This window comes from Dendrobates tinctorius, unplaced genomic scaffold, assembly GCF_039654945.1.
Source record: "Dendrobates tinctorius isolate UK_male_01 unplaced genomic scaffold, ASM3965494v1 ptg000134l, whole genome shotgun sequence".
NCBI classification, from domain to species: Eukaryota; Metazoa; Chordata; class Amphibia; order Anura; family Dendrobatidae; genus Dendrobates; species Dendrobates tinctorius.
The window spans coordinates 23,874,710-23,894,422 of NW_027361802.1; the positions used below are offsets into that span (position 1 = coordinate 23,874,710).

At 44.3% G+C, this 19,713-nt stretch overlaps 1 protein-coding gene across 1 annotated transcript in view; it reads left to right on the forward strand.

Annotated features, from left to right (window-relative positions):
- Positions 1-259: 259 nt before the first annotated feature.
- VPS13A (vacuolar protein sorting 13 homolog A) overlaps positions 260-19,713 on the forward strand; it is a 386,554-nt gene continuing 367,100 nt past the window's right edge. The window contains exon 1 of the mRNA XM_073543803.1: positions 260-483. Coding sequence (XP_073399904.1) covers positions 384-483 — 100 coding nt within the window. The 5' untranslated portion in view covers positions 260-383. The remainder of the gene's footprint in view (positions 484-19,713) is intronic.

A 19,713-nucleotide genomic window follows, 5' to 3' on the forward strand; every position in this document is an offset into this window, starting at 1 on the left:
TGGTCGCCATTTTGTTCTGAATGGGAATTGCTTTTCATGCTATTACCTAATGTCCCAGACGAGCCTAATAACGGAAGCAGTATGCGGCAGATTGGCCCGGGTGACATGTTGTTTTCTCCGCTGGCACAGTTGCCCGATGCCAGCCACGGTGGGGGCAGAGCAGCACAGCCTATCAGCAGCGGGGGTGGCTCCTGACATAAGTCTTCAGTCCCCCCGCCTGTGACAGCACGAGTTGTGCCACTTTCCCACAGACACATGGCCGAGCTGGGCGGCGCAGTGAGGAGGGAGGCGCGTGCGTACTGCGCATGAGGAGAGCGGGGCGGGCCCGGCAGTAGTGCGAGCGGTGGGGACTCCGGGGTGACTCCCGGGTGCTGGCAGCCACCATGGTGTTTGAGTCTGTGGTGGTGGATGTGCTGAACCGCTTCCTGGGCGACTATGTGGTGAACCTGGACAGCTCGCAGCTGAAGCTGGCCATATGGGGCGGTGAGTGACACACCCGTGTCCGTACATAACAGCACACTGCTAGGTGACATGTGCCCCCTGCCTACTCACGGACTGACAGGAGGGGTGCCAGCTGTGCCAGGCATGGCCGCCCGGACTGTGTGCCTGATTACTCCTCACGACCATCTGGCAGCACTGCTGGGCTATGTGCTATTGTCTGTGTGCCCAGAAGTGGCACATAGGACCTCAGCTGGGACATGTGCCCCAGACAGCTAATACCCTCCAACAGGGTGGGCTGACCTGTCACACGTGTACTCTTCCCTAGGGCAGGGGCACACAACCGTGTCTGGCCCTAAAGCACATTGCCAGACTCAACCAACACCGTGGCCCATGGGCAACAATAACGCGTTAGAAACATTCCAACATGCATCGCTAATAGGTGCCGATTCCATTTTTAGGACTCCCACCTATCAGGGTAGAGGTCCTCTTCTCTCCCGTCACAATCCAGAAAGGAAGAGCCCTTGGCTACAGCTTCCTCCATTGGAGTGAATGAAAGACTGACTCAGACGAGTATTTGGCTTCTCCCGTCAGCTACAACATGGCAGCCCAGGGCATGGCGGCTTCTTTACTTCATCTACTCCTTAACTAGATGATACCATAACTAATAGTCACCCATCCTCATGGTGCTGCCTGATACTCTTCTACTCACTGTGTGCGACCAGATAGTGGAGGGCCACACAGTCACATGTGGCACCCAGATCGCACGTAATGCACCCGTCTGTGGAGTAATGGGATGCCATAGTAAGGCTCTGGTCATATATCGGCATCGGAGACTCAATTTGAGGTCTTTGGGTGCTATGGCTGTGCATTGGCGATGGATTTGGAAGAGCATGGTGACTTCCTTTGACAATAAAGGCCCTATACATCTTCAACGAGGGTCTCTGAGACCTATCCTCAGCTGACTAAAGAGGTGATGACGATGCAACAAGTGCTGTGGCCATATCATTGTTATAACCTTGAACTCCTGTGCACAGTGTATAGTATGGTACAGGCAATACAGGAATCACCAGTGACATTATACACAGCAGCTCTGTATATAGTGTCAGTTTACAAGTAACACAGTGATCACCAGTGACATTATACACAATAGCTCTATTTAGTGTACTGATAATACAGTGATTGCCACTGACATTATACACAGTATATACAGTATACACAGTATATAGTGTCAGTGTACAGGTAATACAGAGACCACCAGTGACATTATGCACAGGAGCTCTGTATATAGTGTCAGTGTACAGGTAATACAGTGATCACCAGTGACTTTATACACAGGAGCTCTGTATATAGTGTCAGTGTACAGGTAATACAGAGACCACCCGTGACATACACTGGAGCTCTGTATATAGTGTCAGTGTACAGGTAATACAGCAACCACCAGTGACATTATGCACAGGAGCTCTGTATATAGTATCAGTGTACAGGTAATACAGAGACCACCAGTGACATTATGCACAGAAGCTCTGTATATAGTGTCAGTGTACAGGTAATACAGTGATCACCAGTGACTTTATACACAGGAGCTCTGTATATAGTGTCAGTGTACAGGTAATACAGAGACCACCAGTGACATTATACACAGGAGCTCTGTATGTAGTGTACAGGTAATACAGTGATCACCAGTGACATTATGCACAGGAGCTCTGTATAGAGTGTCAGTGTACAGGTAATACAGAGACCACCAGTGACATTATACACAGGAGCTCTCTATATAGTGTCAGTTTACAAGTAATACAGTGATCACCAGTGACATTATACACAGGAGCGCTGTATATAGTGTCAGTGTACAGGTAATACAGCAACCACCAGTGACATTATACACAGCAGCGCTGTATATAGTATCAGTGTACAGGTAATACAGTGATCACCAGTGACTTTATACACAGGAGCTCTGTATATAGTATCAGTGTACAGGTAATACAGTGATCACCAGTGACTTTATACACAGGAGCTCTGTATATAGTGTCAGTGTACAGGTAATACAGAGACCACCAGTGCCATCATACATAGGAGCTCTGTATTTAGTGTACAGGTAATACACTGATCGCCAGTGACATTATACACAGGAGCTCTGTATATAGTGTCAGTGTACAGGTAATACAGGGATGCCCTGATGGCGGCCCTGAGGATACCAACCTCAGATAGGTGGATACTGCTGAAAATCATGTCTGACAAGGCACATAGTTATTCCAATTGCATCTTTACAGTCAATGACCAGTCAACGCAAATGTCCAAATCCCGTTTTTCAGGGCTTCAAACGTAAGCTCCTGGCAGAGCCACTCACTGTAGAATTTAAACGCAGTATGAAGATAGTCTACCAATAGTATTTCTTCATCTCAAATTCTTCAGTCTCTATTCTGAAGGTATGCTTCCGGATGAAGGGAAGCGTTCTCCCTGCCACCACATTACGGTTCCTCAGCATGTGCTATCTGTGTACAGAGTGGGATTTGTTGGATTCGCTTGTGTTCTTCTAACCAGAACACAATAACCTCATATATGCCGATGAGGCTGATTCAGACCGGGGATCTATGGCCAGTCTAGAAATCGCAATCCGTGAAACTTGTGAAGCTGGCTGCAAAATAAAAAAAAGGCTGCACACATGGTTACTCAGCCCTGGTTGTGTGCGTTTCCCCCAGTAGAGAACGCATAAATGTTTTCTTTTTTTTTTTTTTTTTACTGTTTACATAAAAATCAGCAGACATCCCACTCTACTTGTGACTGTGATCATCTGATCGCTGGGACAACTGTCAAATGGCAGATGCTGATTCTAATAACCCGGTTTTTCTATGTAAAGGTGGCTAATATGACAGCCCTTGTTCCAAGGGATCATGCGCCATTCATATAGTGTCACATTGACGTTGTGCATGACAGCTGGGGGGATTTAATGCTATCATAAATATATAGATACATACAGTGGGTCCGTAAAGTATTCAGACCCCTTTAAATGTTGGTAAATTCAAAAAGGTTCATTTTTTTTTCCTCATTAATGTATACTCTAATGTATACCCATCTTGACTGAAAAAACAGAAATGTAGATTTTTTTCAAATTTATTAAAAAAGAAAAACTGAAATATCACGTGGTCATAAATATTCAGACCCTTTGCGCAGACACTTATATTTAAGTCACATGCTGACCATTTCCTTGTGATCCTCCTTGAGATGGTTTTACTCCTTCATTGGAGTCCAGCTGCATTTAATTAAACTGATAGGACTTGATTTGTAAAGGCACACACCTGTCTATTTAAGAGCTCACACTGCATGTCAGACCAAATGAGAATTATGAGGTCAAAGGAACTGGCCAAGGAGCTCAGAGACAGAATTGTGGCAAGGCACAGATCTGGCCAAGGTTACAAAAGAATTTCTGCAGTACTCAAGGCTCCTAAGAGCACAGTGGCCTCCATAATCCTTAAATGGAAGAAGTTTGGGACCACCAGAAGTCTTCCTAGATCTGGCCGTCCAGCCAAACTGAGCAATCGTGGGGGAAGAGCCTTGGTGAGAGAGGTAAAGAACCCCAAGATCACTGTGGCTGAGCTCCACAGATGCAGTAGGAAAATGGGAGTAAGTTCCACAAAGTAAACTATCACTGCAGCCCTCCACCAGTCGGGCCTTCATGGCAGAGTGGCTCTACGGAAGCCACTCCTCAGTGCAAGACATATGAAAGCCTGCATATAGTTTGCTAAAAAAACACATGAAGGACTCCCAGACTATAAGAAATAAGATTCTCTGGTCTGATGAGACGAAGCTAGAACTTGTTGGTGATAATTCTAAGGCTTGGATCACACTTCCGTTTTTTAAAATCCATCTAAATCCGTCGTTTTCCGTTAAAAAACGAATCCGCCATTTTTTTGGAGGATCCTTTTTTTTTTGTCCCATAGACTTCCATTAGGCCTGTTTCACACTTCAGTTTTTTTGTGTCAGTTAAGAGCCGCCAAAATGGTGGAAAGCGGATCCGTTGGTAACTGATGTGAACAGATGCCACCGGACGGTTTTTTTGACGGATCCGATGAATGAAGTATTTTAAAGGAACCGCAGCCCAGAGAGAGAGGGAAAAATTTTTCCGTCCACCAGAAAGGATTTCAGGGTTAAATTTCCGGCTGACTAACATCCTCCGGGCATGCGCACTGTAAAATGCGTATCCTGCAGCAAAAAAAACGTTGCATGGTCCGTCCAGGCATGTCGGCTGACGCAGAAAAATTTGGCGGATCCGCAAAAAAACGGATCCAACGGATGGCCATCCGTCAAGATCCGCCGGTAATGCAACTCAATGGGGGAAAAAACGGATCCGCCCAAAACAACGGCGGTTCCGTTTTTTTTTTTTTTAAAAAACGGCGGATTTTGACTGATGGTCAAAAACGTAAGTGAAGCAGGCCTTAGCGGCTACCGCGGATCCGTCAAAAAGACGGATCCGTTTGTGGCAAAACTGAAACGGATCCGTTTTTTCACACTTTGACGGATGCATGCGGATGCCAAAAAACGTTTGTGTGAAACAGGCCTAAGCGGTATATGTGGAGAAAACCAGGCACTGCTCATCACCTGCCCTATACAATCCCAACAGTGAAACATGGAGGTGGCAGCATCATGCTATGGAGGTGTTTTTCAGCTGCAGGGGACAGGACAACTGGTTGCAATTGAAGAAAACATGAATGCGGCCAAGTACAGAGAGATCCTGGATGAGAACCTCTTTTCAGAGTGCTCTGGACCTCCGACTTGGCCGAAGGTTCACCTTCCAACAAGACAATGACCCTAAGCACACAGCTAAAATAACAAATGAGTGGCTTCAGAACAACTCTGTGACCATTCTTGACTGGCTGTTGTGAATTTTCTCTCTGGCTTTACTGAAGGTAGTGGAGCTGGTCAGATTGACAGAGGGGTTGCAAGTTCTCTTTCTGGGCTCCCTCTGGTGGTTACTGGAGGTAGTGGAGCTGATCTGATTGACAGAGGCTTGCCACCTGATAATGAGGAAGACGATTGGAGATCTGGGGTTTCTGATTGGGATTTGAGCCAGCTGACTCCCTCTATCCCTGCTGGTGAGTTTCTTCCTGTGCCTTCTGAGGTCTGATGTCTGTTATATTGGTCTCTCTTTACTTTGCTTTCAGAATATACCAGAGTGCTGATATAATGGGGGCGAAGTAGTGCGACTTCATTATATTTGTGCATCAGACATGTTGGACTTTTTGCAGGGTTTTTTGCGTGATTGCAGACAGTGTCTTTCCTTTCCTGTCTAGTCCAGACCTCATCTGGAATATTGTGTCCAGTTTTGGGCACCACATTTTAAAAAAGACATCAACAAACTGGAGCAAGTTCAGAAAAGAGCGACCAGAATGGTGACCGGTCTGCAAACCCTGTCTTATGAGGAAAGGTTGCAGGATTTGGGAATGTTTAGTTTGCAAAAGAGAAGACTGAGAGGAGACTTAATAGCTGTCTACAAATATCTAAAGGGCTGTCACATTGTAGAAGGATCAACTTTATTCTCATTTGCACAAGGAAAGACTAGAAGCAATGGGAGGCTGGACAGACATCTGACTGGGATGATTTAGCGAATCCTGCTTTGAGCAGGGGGTTGGACCAGATGGCCCAGGAGGTCCCTTCCAACTCTATGATTCTATGATTCTAGTCAGTTTGGGCCCCATTGTTTGGTAAGTCTATTTTTCTGCCTGCGTTTGTGTTTTCATCTTGTCTCACCGAGATGTTTGGGGGCTATCTATTCCTTTGGGGTCTGCTCCGGGGCAGTTTAGATTTCCCCCTTTCTTGCTTGAAGCTTAGTTAGCTCTCCGGCTATGCCGAGGCGTCTAGGATCATCGTAGGTACGCTCCACGGCTACTGCTGGTTGTGTGGATAGGATCAGGGGTCTGCAATCCGCTTAGTTACCAACCTCTCTGGTTTTCTGTGGCTGAGCCTGGGCCTGCTATCCTCCTCGGTGCCCATTCACAACACTGGCCCAGCCAGAGCCCTGACCTAAACTCAATTGAGCATCTCTGGAGAGACCTGAAAATGGCTGTCCACCAATGCTCACCATCCAACCTGATGGAACTGGAGAGGATCTGTAAGGAAGAATGGCAGAGGATCCCCAAATCCTGGTGTGAAAAACTTGTTGCATCATTCCCAAGAAGACTCATGGCTGTACTAGCTCAAAAGGGTGCTTCTACTCAATACTGAACAAAGGGTCTCAATACTTATGACCATGTGATAGTTCTGTTTTTCTTTTTTAATAAATTTGCAAAAATGTCTCCATTTCTGTTTTTTTTTTTTTTCAGTCAGGATGAGGTGCAGTGTACATTAATGAGAAAAAATGAACTTTTTTGAATTTACCAAATGGCTTCAATGGAACAAAGAGTGAAAAATTTAAAGGGGTCTGAATACTTTACGCACCCACTGTGTATTCTATGGCTGCGCTTCATAAGAGAACATCAGTTTAACTATATACTGAAATACTGTAGTAGATGATTCCTAGTGACACTAAAAAATTAAAGTTCTAAAAAAATGAAGTATTTTATTTTTGATTTTTTTAATAAGTTTAAATCACTTCCCTATTCCCAGCTCAAAAATAATAAAAAAAAACATTTAGTATTGTCCTGTTTGTAAAAGTCTGATTTATCAAAATAAAAAATTCTTTAAATCATATATCAAATGCCGTAAAGAAACCAAGTCCCCGCGGCTGCGTGTCCGCAGCTGTTCAAGAGCCGCAACACATGCAGGGATTTCCTGTTTGTTACACAATCCCGGCATGTGTTCCGACTGTCTAACAGATGCGAGACGTGCAGTCTCGAGGACTTGCACATTTTTTTTGAGCAATCCAAAGACTTTGTCAGCACATACCTTATCCGAGCACGTTTGCTCCCCACTAGCGATATGTGTTTTGGGGCACATTTTAGAGACACTTCTGGTATTTCAATTGTAAACTCTCGGTTTGCCTGCTAGCAATGCAGATACTTTGTCTACTTCGATATATACATTGTGATTGTAGTGACAGGAGCTCTCCTGACATGTCCCCCCACGCCTGACTCATAGGGGTGTAGGGTTGACAAAAGAAATGACGTTTGACTGGTCTAGTAATTCCAGCTTGGAGCAGTGCAGAACAACCATGCATTGGCCCAAACGTATGCTAGGTCTATTATCCATGCTGAGATCGCCCTCAGTGCTAGCAGTGTCAGCCTGTACAGACACACCCTGGGGACAAGCAGGACAGGTGTATGTTTTTTTTCATACTGTACATTTGGAAAAACAAAGAAAATGTTAGTTCTAGGAAACCAAATCTACTCCAGCAGCTAAGGAACACTTTCATTGAACCGTATGTCCTTGGTGCCGAGCTGACAGATCCAGGTCCTCCTCAGACACCCATGTTTCTTCACGGTCTCAAAAAAGGCGTATGAGTGTCATCAGTGGTTGGATCCGATTTCGGCAGCGTATCAGTTTTTACAATCAGTGTTTTTCTCCTAAATTTACAAAGCAATTACAGTGTTAATCACAGACCACGGATTGTACACTGATGCCCTCCGTGTGCTGTATAAATGGACTGACAGTATCCTGTAGGGCAAATGTTCTTCATGGCATTGCTTTGTAGGGGGCAGACGTCTATCACAGTGGCAATGAAACTAGTTGGGAAAGGTGCTGGATCCAGGTTTTTCCTAGTTTGAGGCAGAGTTAGACACATAGAGCGGTGAGTCTGTAAAATCAACGTCCCATGTAAGAGAGGTCACCTTGTCGCTGTTGGTGGGATTTACACAATTATGATCCAAACCTTGCGCTTTTTACATGTGTACCAATAGTGGAGTTCAGATGTTCATTAACTTTAGAGTGCTGGATAGTGTTGTTAGATATTAGTAAGATGTAAGGAAGACTGCTGTGTAGGTATCACTTCTCCTGCGAGTAAATTGCAAAAATGGTATATTGCTACATGAGCGCTATTACTTTGTTTAATATTTGAACCCTATGGGATGTATTGAGTTGCAGATGCTAGTTTAAAGAGAACCTGACACCAGGTATTTGTTACACCAACTGAGAGCAGTATGATGAAGGGGCAGAGACCCTGATTCCACTGTTTTATCATTACTATTCTACTTGCTGCAGTTTTGATACATTCAATGTTTTACCTGCTGCAGATTTTGTAGTTCTCTAAATGCTAAGCTCTATATAACCACTATATAAGGCTGGTTTCACATTTGCGTATGGAGGGGCTGTGGACTTCCTCTGAAGCTCCGCCCACAGCCGCACCTCCTCCGGTCATCTCTTCCTTCGTCCGCATACTTCTGCATGCGGCCTGCGTACCCTATCTTTAGCATTGGGTACGCAGGTTGCGTGGATGTATGCGGATGCCTCCGCATGCGTCGTTTTGACGGTGAGGCGACCCGCGTCAAACGCAACATATTGGAATTTGATGCGGTCGCCGCACCGTCAAAACGACGCATGCGGAGATATCTGCATACATTCGCATGACCTGTGTACCTAATGCTAAAGATAGGATACGCAGGCCGCATGCGGACGTAGGCGGAGCTGACCGGAGGAGGCGCGGCAGTGGGCGGAGCTTCATGGAGGAAATCCGCAGCTCCTCCATACGCAAATATGAAACGAGCCTTAATACTGATTGGCAGCTGTGGACACTGTGCATAGGCAGAAAGCTGCCAATCAGTGGTGGGATAGGGTTATATAGAGTTCATGAATATAGAGGACTACATGGCAGAAGGTTTGCTAGCCCTAGTGATACACTCAATCTCCTGTTAATAAAACTGTGATTTTGTTAAAAAAAAAAAAAAAAAAAGTCAGCAAGCAGCCCCATAAGTGGTACATCACTGGAATCACAGGGTCTCTGTTTCTACATCATGCAACTCGCAGATTAGTGCACAAATACCCCAAATGTGGGGCAGGTACATTGTCATGAACCTTTTGCATACAAGCGTATTAAAATTGTTCATTTGTATAATATTTGTAAAATTAAATAAAAAAAAAAAAAAAATGACAACTGAAGCTCCAAAACTGATATTTGTGTTAGGCTGGGATCACACATATGAGAAACTTGGACGAGTCTCGCATGTTAATACCCGGCACTCGGGAGCGGAGCGTGTGGCCTCATGTATTGCTATGCGGTCGCACGCTCCGATCCGAGTGCCGGCGGCAGTGCCGGGTATTAACATGCGAGAGTCGTCTGAGTTTCTCGCAAGTGTGATCCCGGCCTTATTGTGCGCCTTCCATCACAATCAGACTATTCTAAAGCCCCAACTTAATGATTACCCAATTTGCATGTGGATGTGGAGGGTGTAACAGAAAATTCCGTTATATAGGTGTCTGTAAAAGCTGTGTGAAAGTGAACCTGACATCTGATCTCTGCTGCCCGAAATGTGGTCTGGAAGAATCAGACACTGGCTGCGTTATTGCATCCGCATGTTTTTCGGCCACATTCACACAGTCAGTATTTGACCTCAGTATCTGTAAGCCAATACCAGGAGTGGGTGATAAATCCAGAAGTGGTGACGTGTCTCTATTATACTTTTCCTCTGATTGCTCCACTCCTGGTTTTGGCTTACAGATACTGAATGTTTATAAAATACTGACCAAATACTGACGGTGTGAACGTGGCCTTACTCTGAAACGCTGCAGCATATCACAGATAACATACACGCTGGCCAGGGACCATACTTCACCAATGAGGCTGGACGTCCCACTCCCCAACACTGACAGCCCTCTCCTCATACATATGCGGAGCAGGGTGGGCACTCACTTTTGGACCAGTCATATAAGGAGCGTGGTCCCTGGCTAACCCGTTGGTGCTTTCTGTGAAATGCTGCTGCATTTCAGAGTCACACGTACATGTCTGGCGTTGTGAAGCTGCTGTCATGTTCCCTTTATGGATTTCCATGTCCTACTTTGCAATAAACCCCTCCACTTGTCACATCTAGACTTTGGGAGTGCTGTTTGTGACTTCAGGGGTAGCACCTGGCCCCCCGAGTGACTGAATAGGGATGCTAACAACAAAGGGCCCTTTAGCCCATGCTTCCCAATTGACAATCCCAATTTGGCTCTCAATCTCTTACTAATAGGACCAATTAGCACAAATTAGTCCTCATCCTATGTCCCTCAGACAGCCAGGAAGCCCCGGCATGCAGGGAAATTCTAGGGGGCTGCAGGAATGCTCTTTATAATGGTTATCTGTGGATAAAGTATGGCGTTATGCCAATTGTATTCTTTGTACATTGAAATAAAAATTGGTTGCTCAGTATTGCAGATTTGTCGCTTAATCACAGTAGTATAATGCTCGTAATATGCTGCATGATTTTTGGAGTACCAACAAATATACTTATTGTATAGGTTATAAAAATAAACAGCATTTCCTATTTTAGCGGTGTTATGAGCACTGTATGGTGCTATTATTAGGCATTGGGGGTGCGTATATACTGCGTAGCCATATTATTGTTCCTGCATGATGGTAGTGTTTAATCACTGCGTTATATGTTATTATGTGAGTATTGCGTGGTGGCATTGCTTCAGTAGTACACGTACACTATGTTCACTATATTACAGCATTATTTTAACACTTTATTCAGGAAGTAAATAATAGGTAAAAAATATATTTATAAATCTAAATGTAGATTTAAATGTTCTTCTTGATTTCTAAAAAATAAACCTAGAATACCTAATACTTTATTTAAATGGACACATTCTGACAGATGTTTGATAAATATACAATCGTCAAACACTATTTTTTATTTTTGTAAAGATTCTGATTTCTAACACCTGCACACTAAGGCTGTGTGCACACGCTGCGGATTGGGCTGTGGGTTTTGCGCAATCCGCAGGTAAATCTGCAGGTCAAAAGACCTGCGGTTTTACCTGCGGATTTGCCCTGCGGTTTATCACCTCCACAATGGAGGAGATGGCAAACCGCAGCGGAATCTGCAGAAAAGAATGACATGTCAATTCTTTCTGCGGATTTGAAACCGCAGGCAAAACCGCGCGGGAAAATCCGCACCGTCTGCACAGTGGATTCAATTTTCCATAGGCTAGAATGGTACTGTACATCACCTGCAGTTCTGCTGCAGATCCGCAGGGCCAAATCCGCTGCGGAGCCGCAGCATAATCTGCACCGTGTGCACATAGCCTAAAGAGCTAGCGTTTCTCTGCTTCTCTTTGTCCATGCCTCATTTAGACGTACGGGTTGTGTCTGTATTTTTCATTTTTACTATAGACACCCTTTGTAGCTTTATAGTCTATGGTGCTATTCACATGTCTATGTTTTTATAAGTAACGATGTGTCTTCGCGAAACTCATGGAGACATATCCGTTTTTCTCCGTTATCACGGATTAAATGGGTGAATACAATTCTTTGGCTCTATGAAAAACATGTACATCACACGGATGGCATTTGTGTACCATCTATGTGCTGTCCATATTAAACATTGCAAAGAATATGAGAATAGGATTTACACTGTGTTCCAAATTATTATGCAAAAAATATTTCCTCATATTTTCTCTAAATCACCTATATGAATTGCAGTCATTGTTATTTTCCAGTCATCTAATATTCTAGTATAATTGCAATGTTTTTGAACAAGCTGCCTATGAAAACAGTATAGTTTTAAAAATAAGAAACTCAAAATGCATGTTCCAAATTATTATGCACAGCAGAGTTTTCAACCTTTTTATTTTTATTTTGAACCATAAAATGGTCAATTGTGAAATTATAAGCATTATCAGCTTATTACAAAATGAAATCAAACAGTTTTCAAGTCAAAACTTTATTCTAGGTGATGTTACATTTGCAGATAGGACCCCTTGTTGGAAAGAAGCTTCTGAACTCTCTCGTCCATTGAATTTGTCAGTTTTTGGATGGTTTGTGCTTCAATTGTTTTGCATGTGGATAGAATACCCTCCCAGAGCTGTTGCTTAGATGTGAACTGCCTCCCGCCATCATAGACAATCCTTTTGATGATGCTCCAGAGGTTCTCAATGGGGTTGAGGTCAGGGGAAGATGGTGGCCACACCATAAGTTTGTCCTCCCATAGCAGCCGGAGATGCAGATGTGTTATTTGCAGCATGAGACAGTGCATTATCATGCATGAAAATGATCTTGCTGCGGAAAGCACGGTTCTTCCTCTTGAACCATGGCAGGAAGTGCTGGTTTAGAAACTCCACATAGATTATGGAGTTCCTCTTTACCCCTTCAGGGATCCTAAAGGGGCCAACAATCTCTGTCCCCATGATTCCAGCCCAAAACATTACTCCACCTCCTCCTTGTTGGCGCCTTAGCCGTGTTTTCATGGGGTGTCCATCAAGCAGCCATCCTCCACTCCATCCATCTGGACCATCGAGCGTTGCACGGCACTCATCGGTGATCAAAACAGTTTGGAAGTCAGTCTTCGTGAATCGTTTGGCCCACTGGAGCCGTTTCTGCTTGTGTGCAGTGGATAGAGGTGGTCGTCAGAATGGCTTACGCACAGCTGCAAACCTCTGAAGGACCCTGCATCTTGTTGTTCGGGGGACGTTGGAGGCACCAGCAGCTTCAAAAACTTGTCTGCTGCTATGACAAGGCATTTTTGCAGCTGCTCTTTTAACCTGATGCAATTGCCTGTTGGAAAGAGTCCTCAATTTTTCGTTATCAGTACGCACACGTGTGTGCTGGGAATCAGCTACATACTTCTTGATTGTGCGATGATCACGATGAAGTGTCTTGGCAATGTTGATTGTAGTCATGCCTTGACCTAAATACTCCACAATTTGTTGCTTCTCAGCAGCCGACACATCCTTTTTCTTTCCCATTTTGGCAAAAAATGTAGGCTGCTTAATAATGTGGAACAGCCTTCTTAAGTAGTCTTGTCTTTATTTGGACACACCTGCCAAACTAATTTGCACAGGTATCTGCAATTGCTTTCAGTGATATAAAGAGCCCTGGCACACATCACCATCAATGAGTTTAAATGACTAACAAAAAAATTCTAACCTTATCACTCCTAAACTCTTTTTGCATAATAATTTGGAACACAGTTTATTTATCCATGCATGAAAATCACTGATGGTAAAAAACTGACACATGGCCCATACACTAATCTGACACACTGATGTTAAAAACGGACACACGAATCATATACTGATGACACACTGATGGTAAAAATAGACAGATGGACCTTACACTAATGACACACTGATGGTAAAAATGGACACATGGACCGTACATTGATGACACTGATGGTAAAAAACGGACACATGGGCCATACACTTATGAGACACTGATGGTAAAAATGGACAGATAACCAAACACGAATGACACACTGATGGTAAAAACAGACACACGGACCGTATACTGATGATACACTAATAGTAAAAGTGGCAGATGGACTGTACGCTTATGACACACTGATGGGGAAAAATGGATACTCGGACCGTACACTGATGTCACCCGTTATGTAAAGTAATAATGTTCTTCATCCTGTAAAAAATTCCCCAATTCTGTAATAATGTCTCTAGTCTTGTAGCAATGGCCCCTGTCTTCTAATTATATCCTCAATGATGTAGTAATTTATTCAATCCTATAATAACGTCCCCAAGCCTATAATATTTTTCTTCATCTTGTATGAATGTCCCCAATTCTCTAATGTCCTTCAACCTGTAGTAATGGTCCACCGTCCTATAATTATATCCCCTGTCCTGTAATAATGTCCCTTATCTTGTAATAAGTCTCCTTCTTGGTGTAATGTCCCTATCCTGGTCCCATCTTGTAGTAATGTGTCTTGTCCATCCTGCTGGAACTGAGAAACTAACATAAGGACTGTTGTTGCATCCTTCTTGGTGCTGGATTACCCGGTGGCGCTCACATATTTGCTCCTTTTGTGTCGCCACCTTGCACAGTTTAAGGAACCATATCTATGTTTGGGTTATATTCTCCCAGTCGTAATAAAGGTCTTTTGGATTGTTCTACAGAAAAAAACGCAGTGTGTGAACATAGCCTTATAGAGCAGCTTTCCCTGTGATTAGCTGCAGTATTACGTCTACACTGTTCAACTATAATACCTTTAATGGGAGCATAGAGAAGTGGTGAATGCACAACATAATGTTGCAAGTGTGTGGGGAGCCAGGGTCATAGTCGTGGCTGACATAGATTGCTCAATCATGTCCTGGTCTCTCGACAAATACAAACAATGTCCCCTTTGCAACGTATCTTTGTAACGCCTTCTGTACCATCAGGGTCCCATCTGGTCAGCTGTGGGTTCACTCCTATTGGTTTCACACAAACAGGGACAGAGTCCAGTTTCAACTTGTAACAGGCAGCTTTACTTGTATTCTTTCGCGGTACGTCCAGTTCAGTTACAGCAACTTCAAAGGGAACATCACAGTACACATCCTTGTCTATTCCTGTGCTTTTCCCTACTTCTTCTAAAATGATCCCGGTCGTACCGTTTTGTCCGGTACCGCAGCGTTCCTTCGACTGTCCAGCTTTACTACCTTCAGGAGTTCCCCTGTCCGTTTCGCCCCAGACATAAGTTCATCTGCCCATGTAGTAAGCTGCCACATCTTGGTGCTGCTCTGCATTCCACTGCTGCTGCATTCTCCAGTTCCCAAGCCCTGGACGACTGGGCTCCTATCTTGCGGGGTCCACTGGTAGCCCTGGGCTCTAAAGCCCTACAGGACGGTCTAGGCTCCCTGGCCCTACTAACTACAGTCAGGAAATACTCCTGGCTTACCCACAGTAGGCCCCTCCTAAGTTAACTACGGTATTTATTATACTAAACTCCTATTCCTATTCTACTATACCCCCCTCTAGTGGCTAATCCTATAACTGCACTGTCCCTATCTACATCAGTTTATTATATATTCAATTATATGAACAAGGTAATAACAACATGAGGAAAGTGAGTGGAGCATCACACGGTCCCGGTACACCCCTTACACAAGCATGCATTAGAAGAAAGATATTATGTTGTATAGGTGGGATCTCGTTTAACCCTTTTACCCCCAAGGGTGGTTTGCACGTTAATGACCAGGCCATTTTTTACAATTCTGACCACTGTCCCTTTATGAGGTAATAACTCTGGAATGCTTCAATGGATATTGGCGGTTCTGAGATTTTCTCGTGACTTATTGTACTTCATGATAGTGGGAAAAATTTCTTCGATATAACTTAAGTTTATTTGTGTAAAAAAAACGGAAATTCGAAAAAATTTGCAATTTTCAAACTTTGAATTTTTGAATTTTTATGCCCTTAAAACAGAGAAATATGTCACACAAAGTAGATAATAACATTTCCCACATGTCCTCTTTACATCAGTACAATTTTGGAAACAAATTTTTTTTTTTGGTTAGGAAGTTATAAGGGTTAAGGCTATGTGCACACGTTGCGAAAACGCTAAAATTTCGCCACTAATTGTATTCAATGGCATTCCGCACATGCTGTGCTAATGCTTCGTATGTTTCCGCGGCGGAATCGCATCATGGAAAAATAACGCAGCATGATCAATCTTTTTCGCGGGGATTCTGCGCACATAGGAATGCATTGTTCCGCTTTCCGCATGTGGCTATGGCCACCGTGCGCAAAGTAAGCGGAAAATGTGCGGATGGTATCCAGGGTCTGGAGGAGAGGAGATTCTCCTCCAGGTCCTGGGTACCATATTCCTGTAAAAAAAGAAAATAAAAAATCGTGATATTCTCACCTTTCGGCATTCCCCGCAGTGTTCCCAGGCCTCAGCGATGCTCCTACCAACTCCCATTCCCAGTGATGGCTTGCGACAATGACCTGTAATGACGTAGCAGTCTCGCGTGATGCTACGTCATCTGGGGTCATTGTCGCAAGGCATCGCTGGGACCGGGACTTGCCGGGAGCATCGCAAGGATCGGGAAGGCTGCGGGGGACGCCGAAAGATGAGAATATCACGATTTTTTATTTTATTTTTTAATTTTTATTCATTATATCTTTTTACTAATGATGCTGCATAGGCAGCCTCAATAGTAAAAAGTTGGTCACACTCGTCAAACACTATGTCAATCAGTTTTCCGAGCGATGCTACAGATCGCTTGGAAAACGCTAGAATTCTGCAAGCTAGTTACGCTTGCAAAACGCTAGTTTTTTGCGGGAATTCGGCATGCGGATTTCCCGCGAATTTCCCGCGGCAGGGAGTTGTGGAATTGCCGCAGAAATTTCTTCGGCATTTCCGCACATGTGCACATAGCCTAAAAGTTGACCAGCGATTTCTCATTTTTACAGCAAAATGTATAAAACCATTTTTTTAGGGATCACCTCACATTTGATGTCACTTCGAGGGGTAAATATATGGCAGAAAATACCCAAAAGCGACACCATTCTAAAAACTGCACCCCTCAAGCTAATCAAAACCACATTCAAGAAGTTTATTAACCCTTCAGGTGTTTCGCAGAAGCAACGTGGAAGGAAAAATTTAACATTTAACTTTTTAGTCACAAAAATGATCTTTTAGCAACAATTTTTTATTTTCCCAAGGGTAACAGGTGAAAGTGGACCCCAAAAGATGTTATCCAATTTGTCCTGAGTACGCTGATACCCCATATGTGAGGGGGAACCACTGTTTGGGCACACGGCAGGGCTCAGATGGGAAGGAGCGCCATTTGACTTTTTCAACCTAAAATTGGCTGAAATTGAGATCAGACGCCATGTTGCATTTGACGAGCCCCTGATGTGCCTAAACAGTGGAAACCCCCCACAAGTGACCCCATTTTGGAAACTAGACCCCCTAAGGAACTTATGTAGATGTGTAAAATATAAGATCATATTTTTTCTACAAACATAATCGTTTAGTCCCCAATTTTGTATTTTCCCAAGGGTAACAGGAGAAATTGGACCCCAAAAGTTGTTGTCCAATTTGTCCTGAGTATGCTGGTACCCCGTATGTGGGAGAAAACTACTGTTTGGGCACACTTCGGGGCTCGGAAGGGAAGTAGTGACGTTTTGGAATGCAGACTTTGATGGAATGGTCTGCGGGTGTCATGTTCCGTTTGCAGAGCCCCTAATGTGCGTAAACAGTAGAAACCACCTACAAGTGACGCCATTTTGGAAACTAGACCCCCTAAGGAACTTATTTAGATGTGTGGTGAGAACTTTGAACCCCCAAGTGTTTCACTAAAGTTTATAATGCCCGGGCGTTAAAAATAAAAAATCCTATTTTTTGCCCACAAAAATGATCTTTTAGTCCCCAATTTTTAATTTTCCCAAGGGTAGCAAGAGAAATTGTCCAATATGTCCTGAGTACTCTGGTACCCCATATGTGGGGAAAAAAGTGTTTGGGCACACATCAGGGCTCGGAAGGGAACTAGTGACTTTTGGAATGCAGACTTTGATGGAATGGTCTGCGGGCGTCATGTTCCTTTTGCAGAGCCCCTGATGTGGTTTTTTTTTTTTACTGTTTAGGCACAAGTGACATCATTTTGGAAACTAGACCTCCAAGGAACTTATCTAGATGTTCCCCCTTTCTGGAACTAAGCTAAGTAAATTAGTAGTGCTTGGAGGTGTGGTACAATTTGAAGCAATCCTTCATACACATGCCAGGATTTTCAAAGCACTGAACGGTTGGAGGAGTTGATCCGAGAGATCAACCCTCCCATGTTTTTGTTGTACCCCAGTACACAGTCTGGTTTGCCGACCTGTGTAGAGGTACCCTATACAGTGCTGAGGGCGCTGCCATCACTGTGTGTGGTGGTCAAGAGAAGGACATCCCTCGTCCTTGTACTTGACCACCAGCAGGTGGTTGCTACATTGGGCTCGGCTCTCACCTTTTCTGAGCATCTGCCCAAGTAGCGTCTTTGGGGACAGTACTGCAGGCTGCGGTACCTCGCGCAGAGAGGGATTTGTAGAGTGGAACAGCCAATCACAGCCATCAGGAGGCTGGACAAGGAAGAACACAGCCCGGGATCCGAACACCATCTTCCGACAGGTAAAATGGCATCGGAATTTTAATGCGATCACTGCGACTTAAGTCGCGATGTCGCATTAAAGGGCATGACGTACTATTCCGTTCATAGGTATTAAGTCCCAGGTCACATGGATGGAGAGGGGTTAAAGGATGAGGAGAGCTGTGAATATAGCCTACAATGCAGATTTGGGTTACTTCACAATGACTTGTAGTCCAGAATTCACTGATTACAAAAATATCTTGGGTTTCTATTTTGTAGTGAGAATTGAATTAAAGTAGTTGTCCCATCTCGGACATTCGCGACATATCCACACTAAACCATCATCTATCTGAAAAAATCAGGGCCTAATAATGCTGCCTGAAATGAAGTGGGCCACTCGCCTCATTCATTTCTATGGGCGTCCTCAAGATTTGGTACCCCCATACAAATTGAGGCACCTTTCCACTGATAGTCGGCTACCAGTCTTAGGGTACCGTTACACCTAGCGACTCACCAGCGATCCCGACCAGCGATATGACGCGGTCAGGATCGCTGGTACATCGCTAGGTGGTCGCTAGTGAGCTGCCACTCAGGCAGATCTCACTAGTGACATCGCTGGGGACGGGGGTCGCTACTTACCTGTCACATCAGGCGATCCTGCGTCCTCCCGCCCGGCTCCACGCGTCGCTCGTCCTCACAGCAGGAAGCGCCGCAGGAAGTGGCCGACGAGGAATGATCCAGGATCTTCTCGTGCGATCAGCGATAACCAGCGGGGGAGCTGGTTGGAGGTAAGTATCACATGCAGCGATATCGCTAGCAATATCGCTGCAACGTCACAAAATCGGTGACTTTACAGCGATATTGCTAGCGATATCGCAGTGTGTAACGGGGGTTTTAGAATAGATGCTTGTCCAAATGGCATCTCCCCATCGATTGGATTTTTAGTGGATATAACCCTCTAACTCGGCTTGGACATCTTGGTTGGGATAATCCTGCTCAGTTCTTCCAGTATTTGTCCCATGTCCTGCTTTTGTTTTGGAAAGAAATATAGCTTCCCATAGACGTCATGTTAATATGTGCAGGAATCACGAGCAATAGTTGTGCTTATACTTTCCTTTTCTGCAGATTTCACATAGCTAGTGTAATTTATGGAATTTCATTTTTCATACTGCGCAGTCAAGAAGTTATCTGCTGACACCAAGTGATTTATGGACGTCACACTGCTGAAGGCAACTGTGCCCACGAGCGTTGGAACTATTCTTTTATTATGTGTACAAGGGTGGCAAGAATTTCTCCCATCAGTCCTAATACACATGTATACACTTAGACTTTTTGTCTCCCATGAAATTGATTGGAGCCAGGCATTCCTGC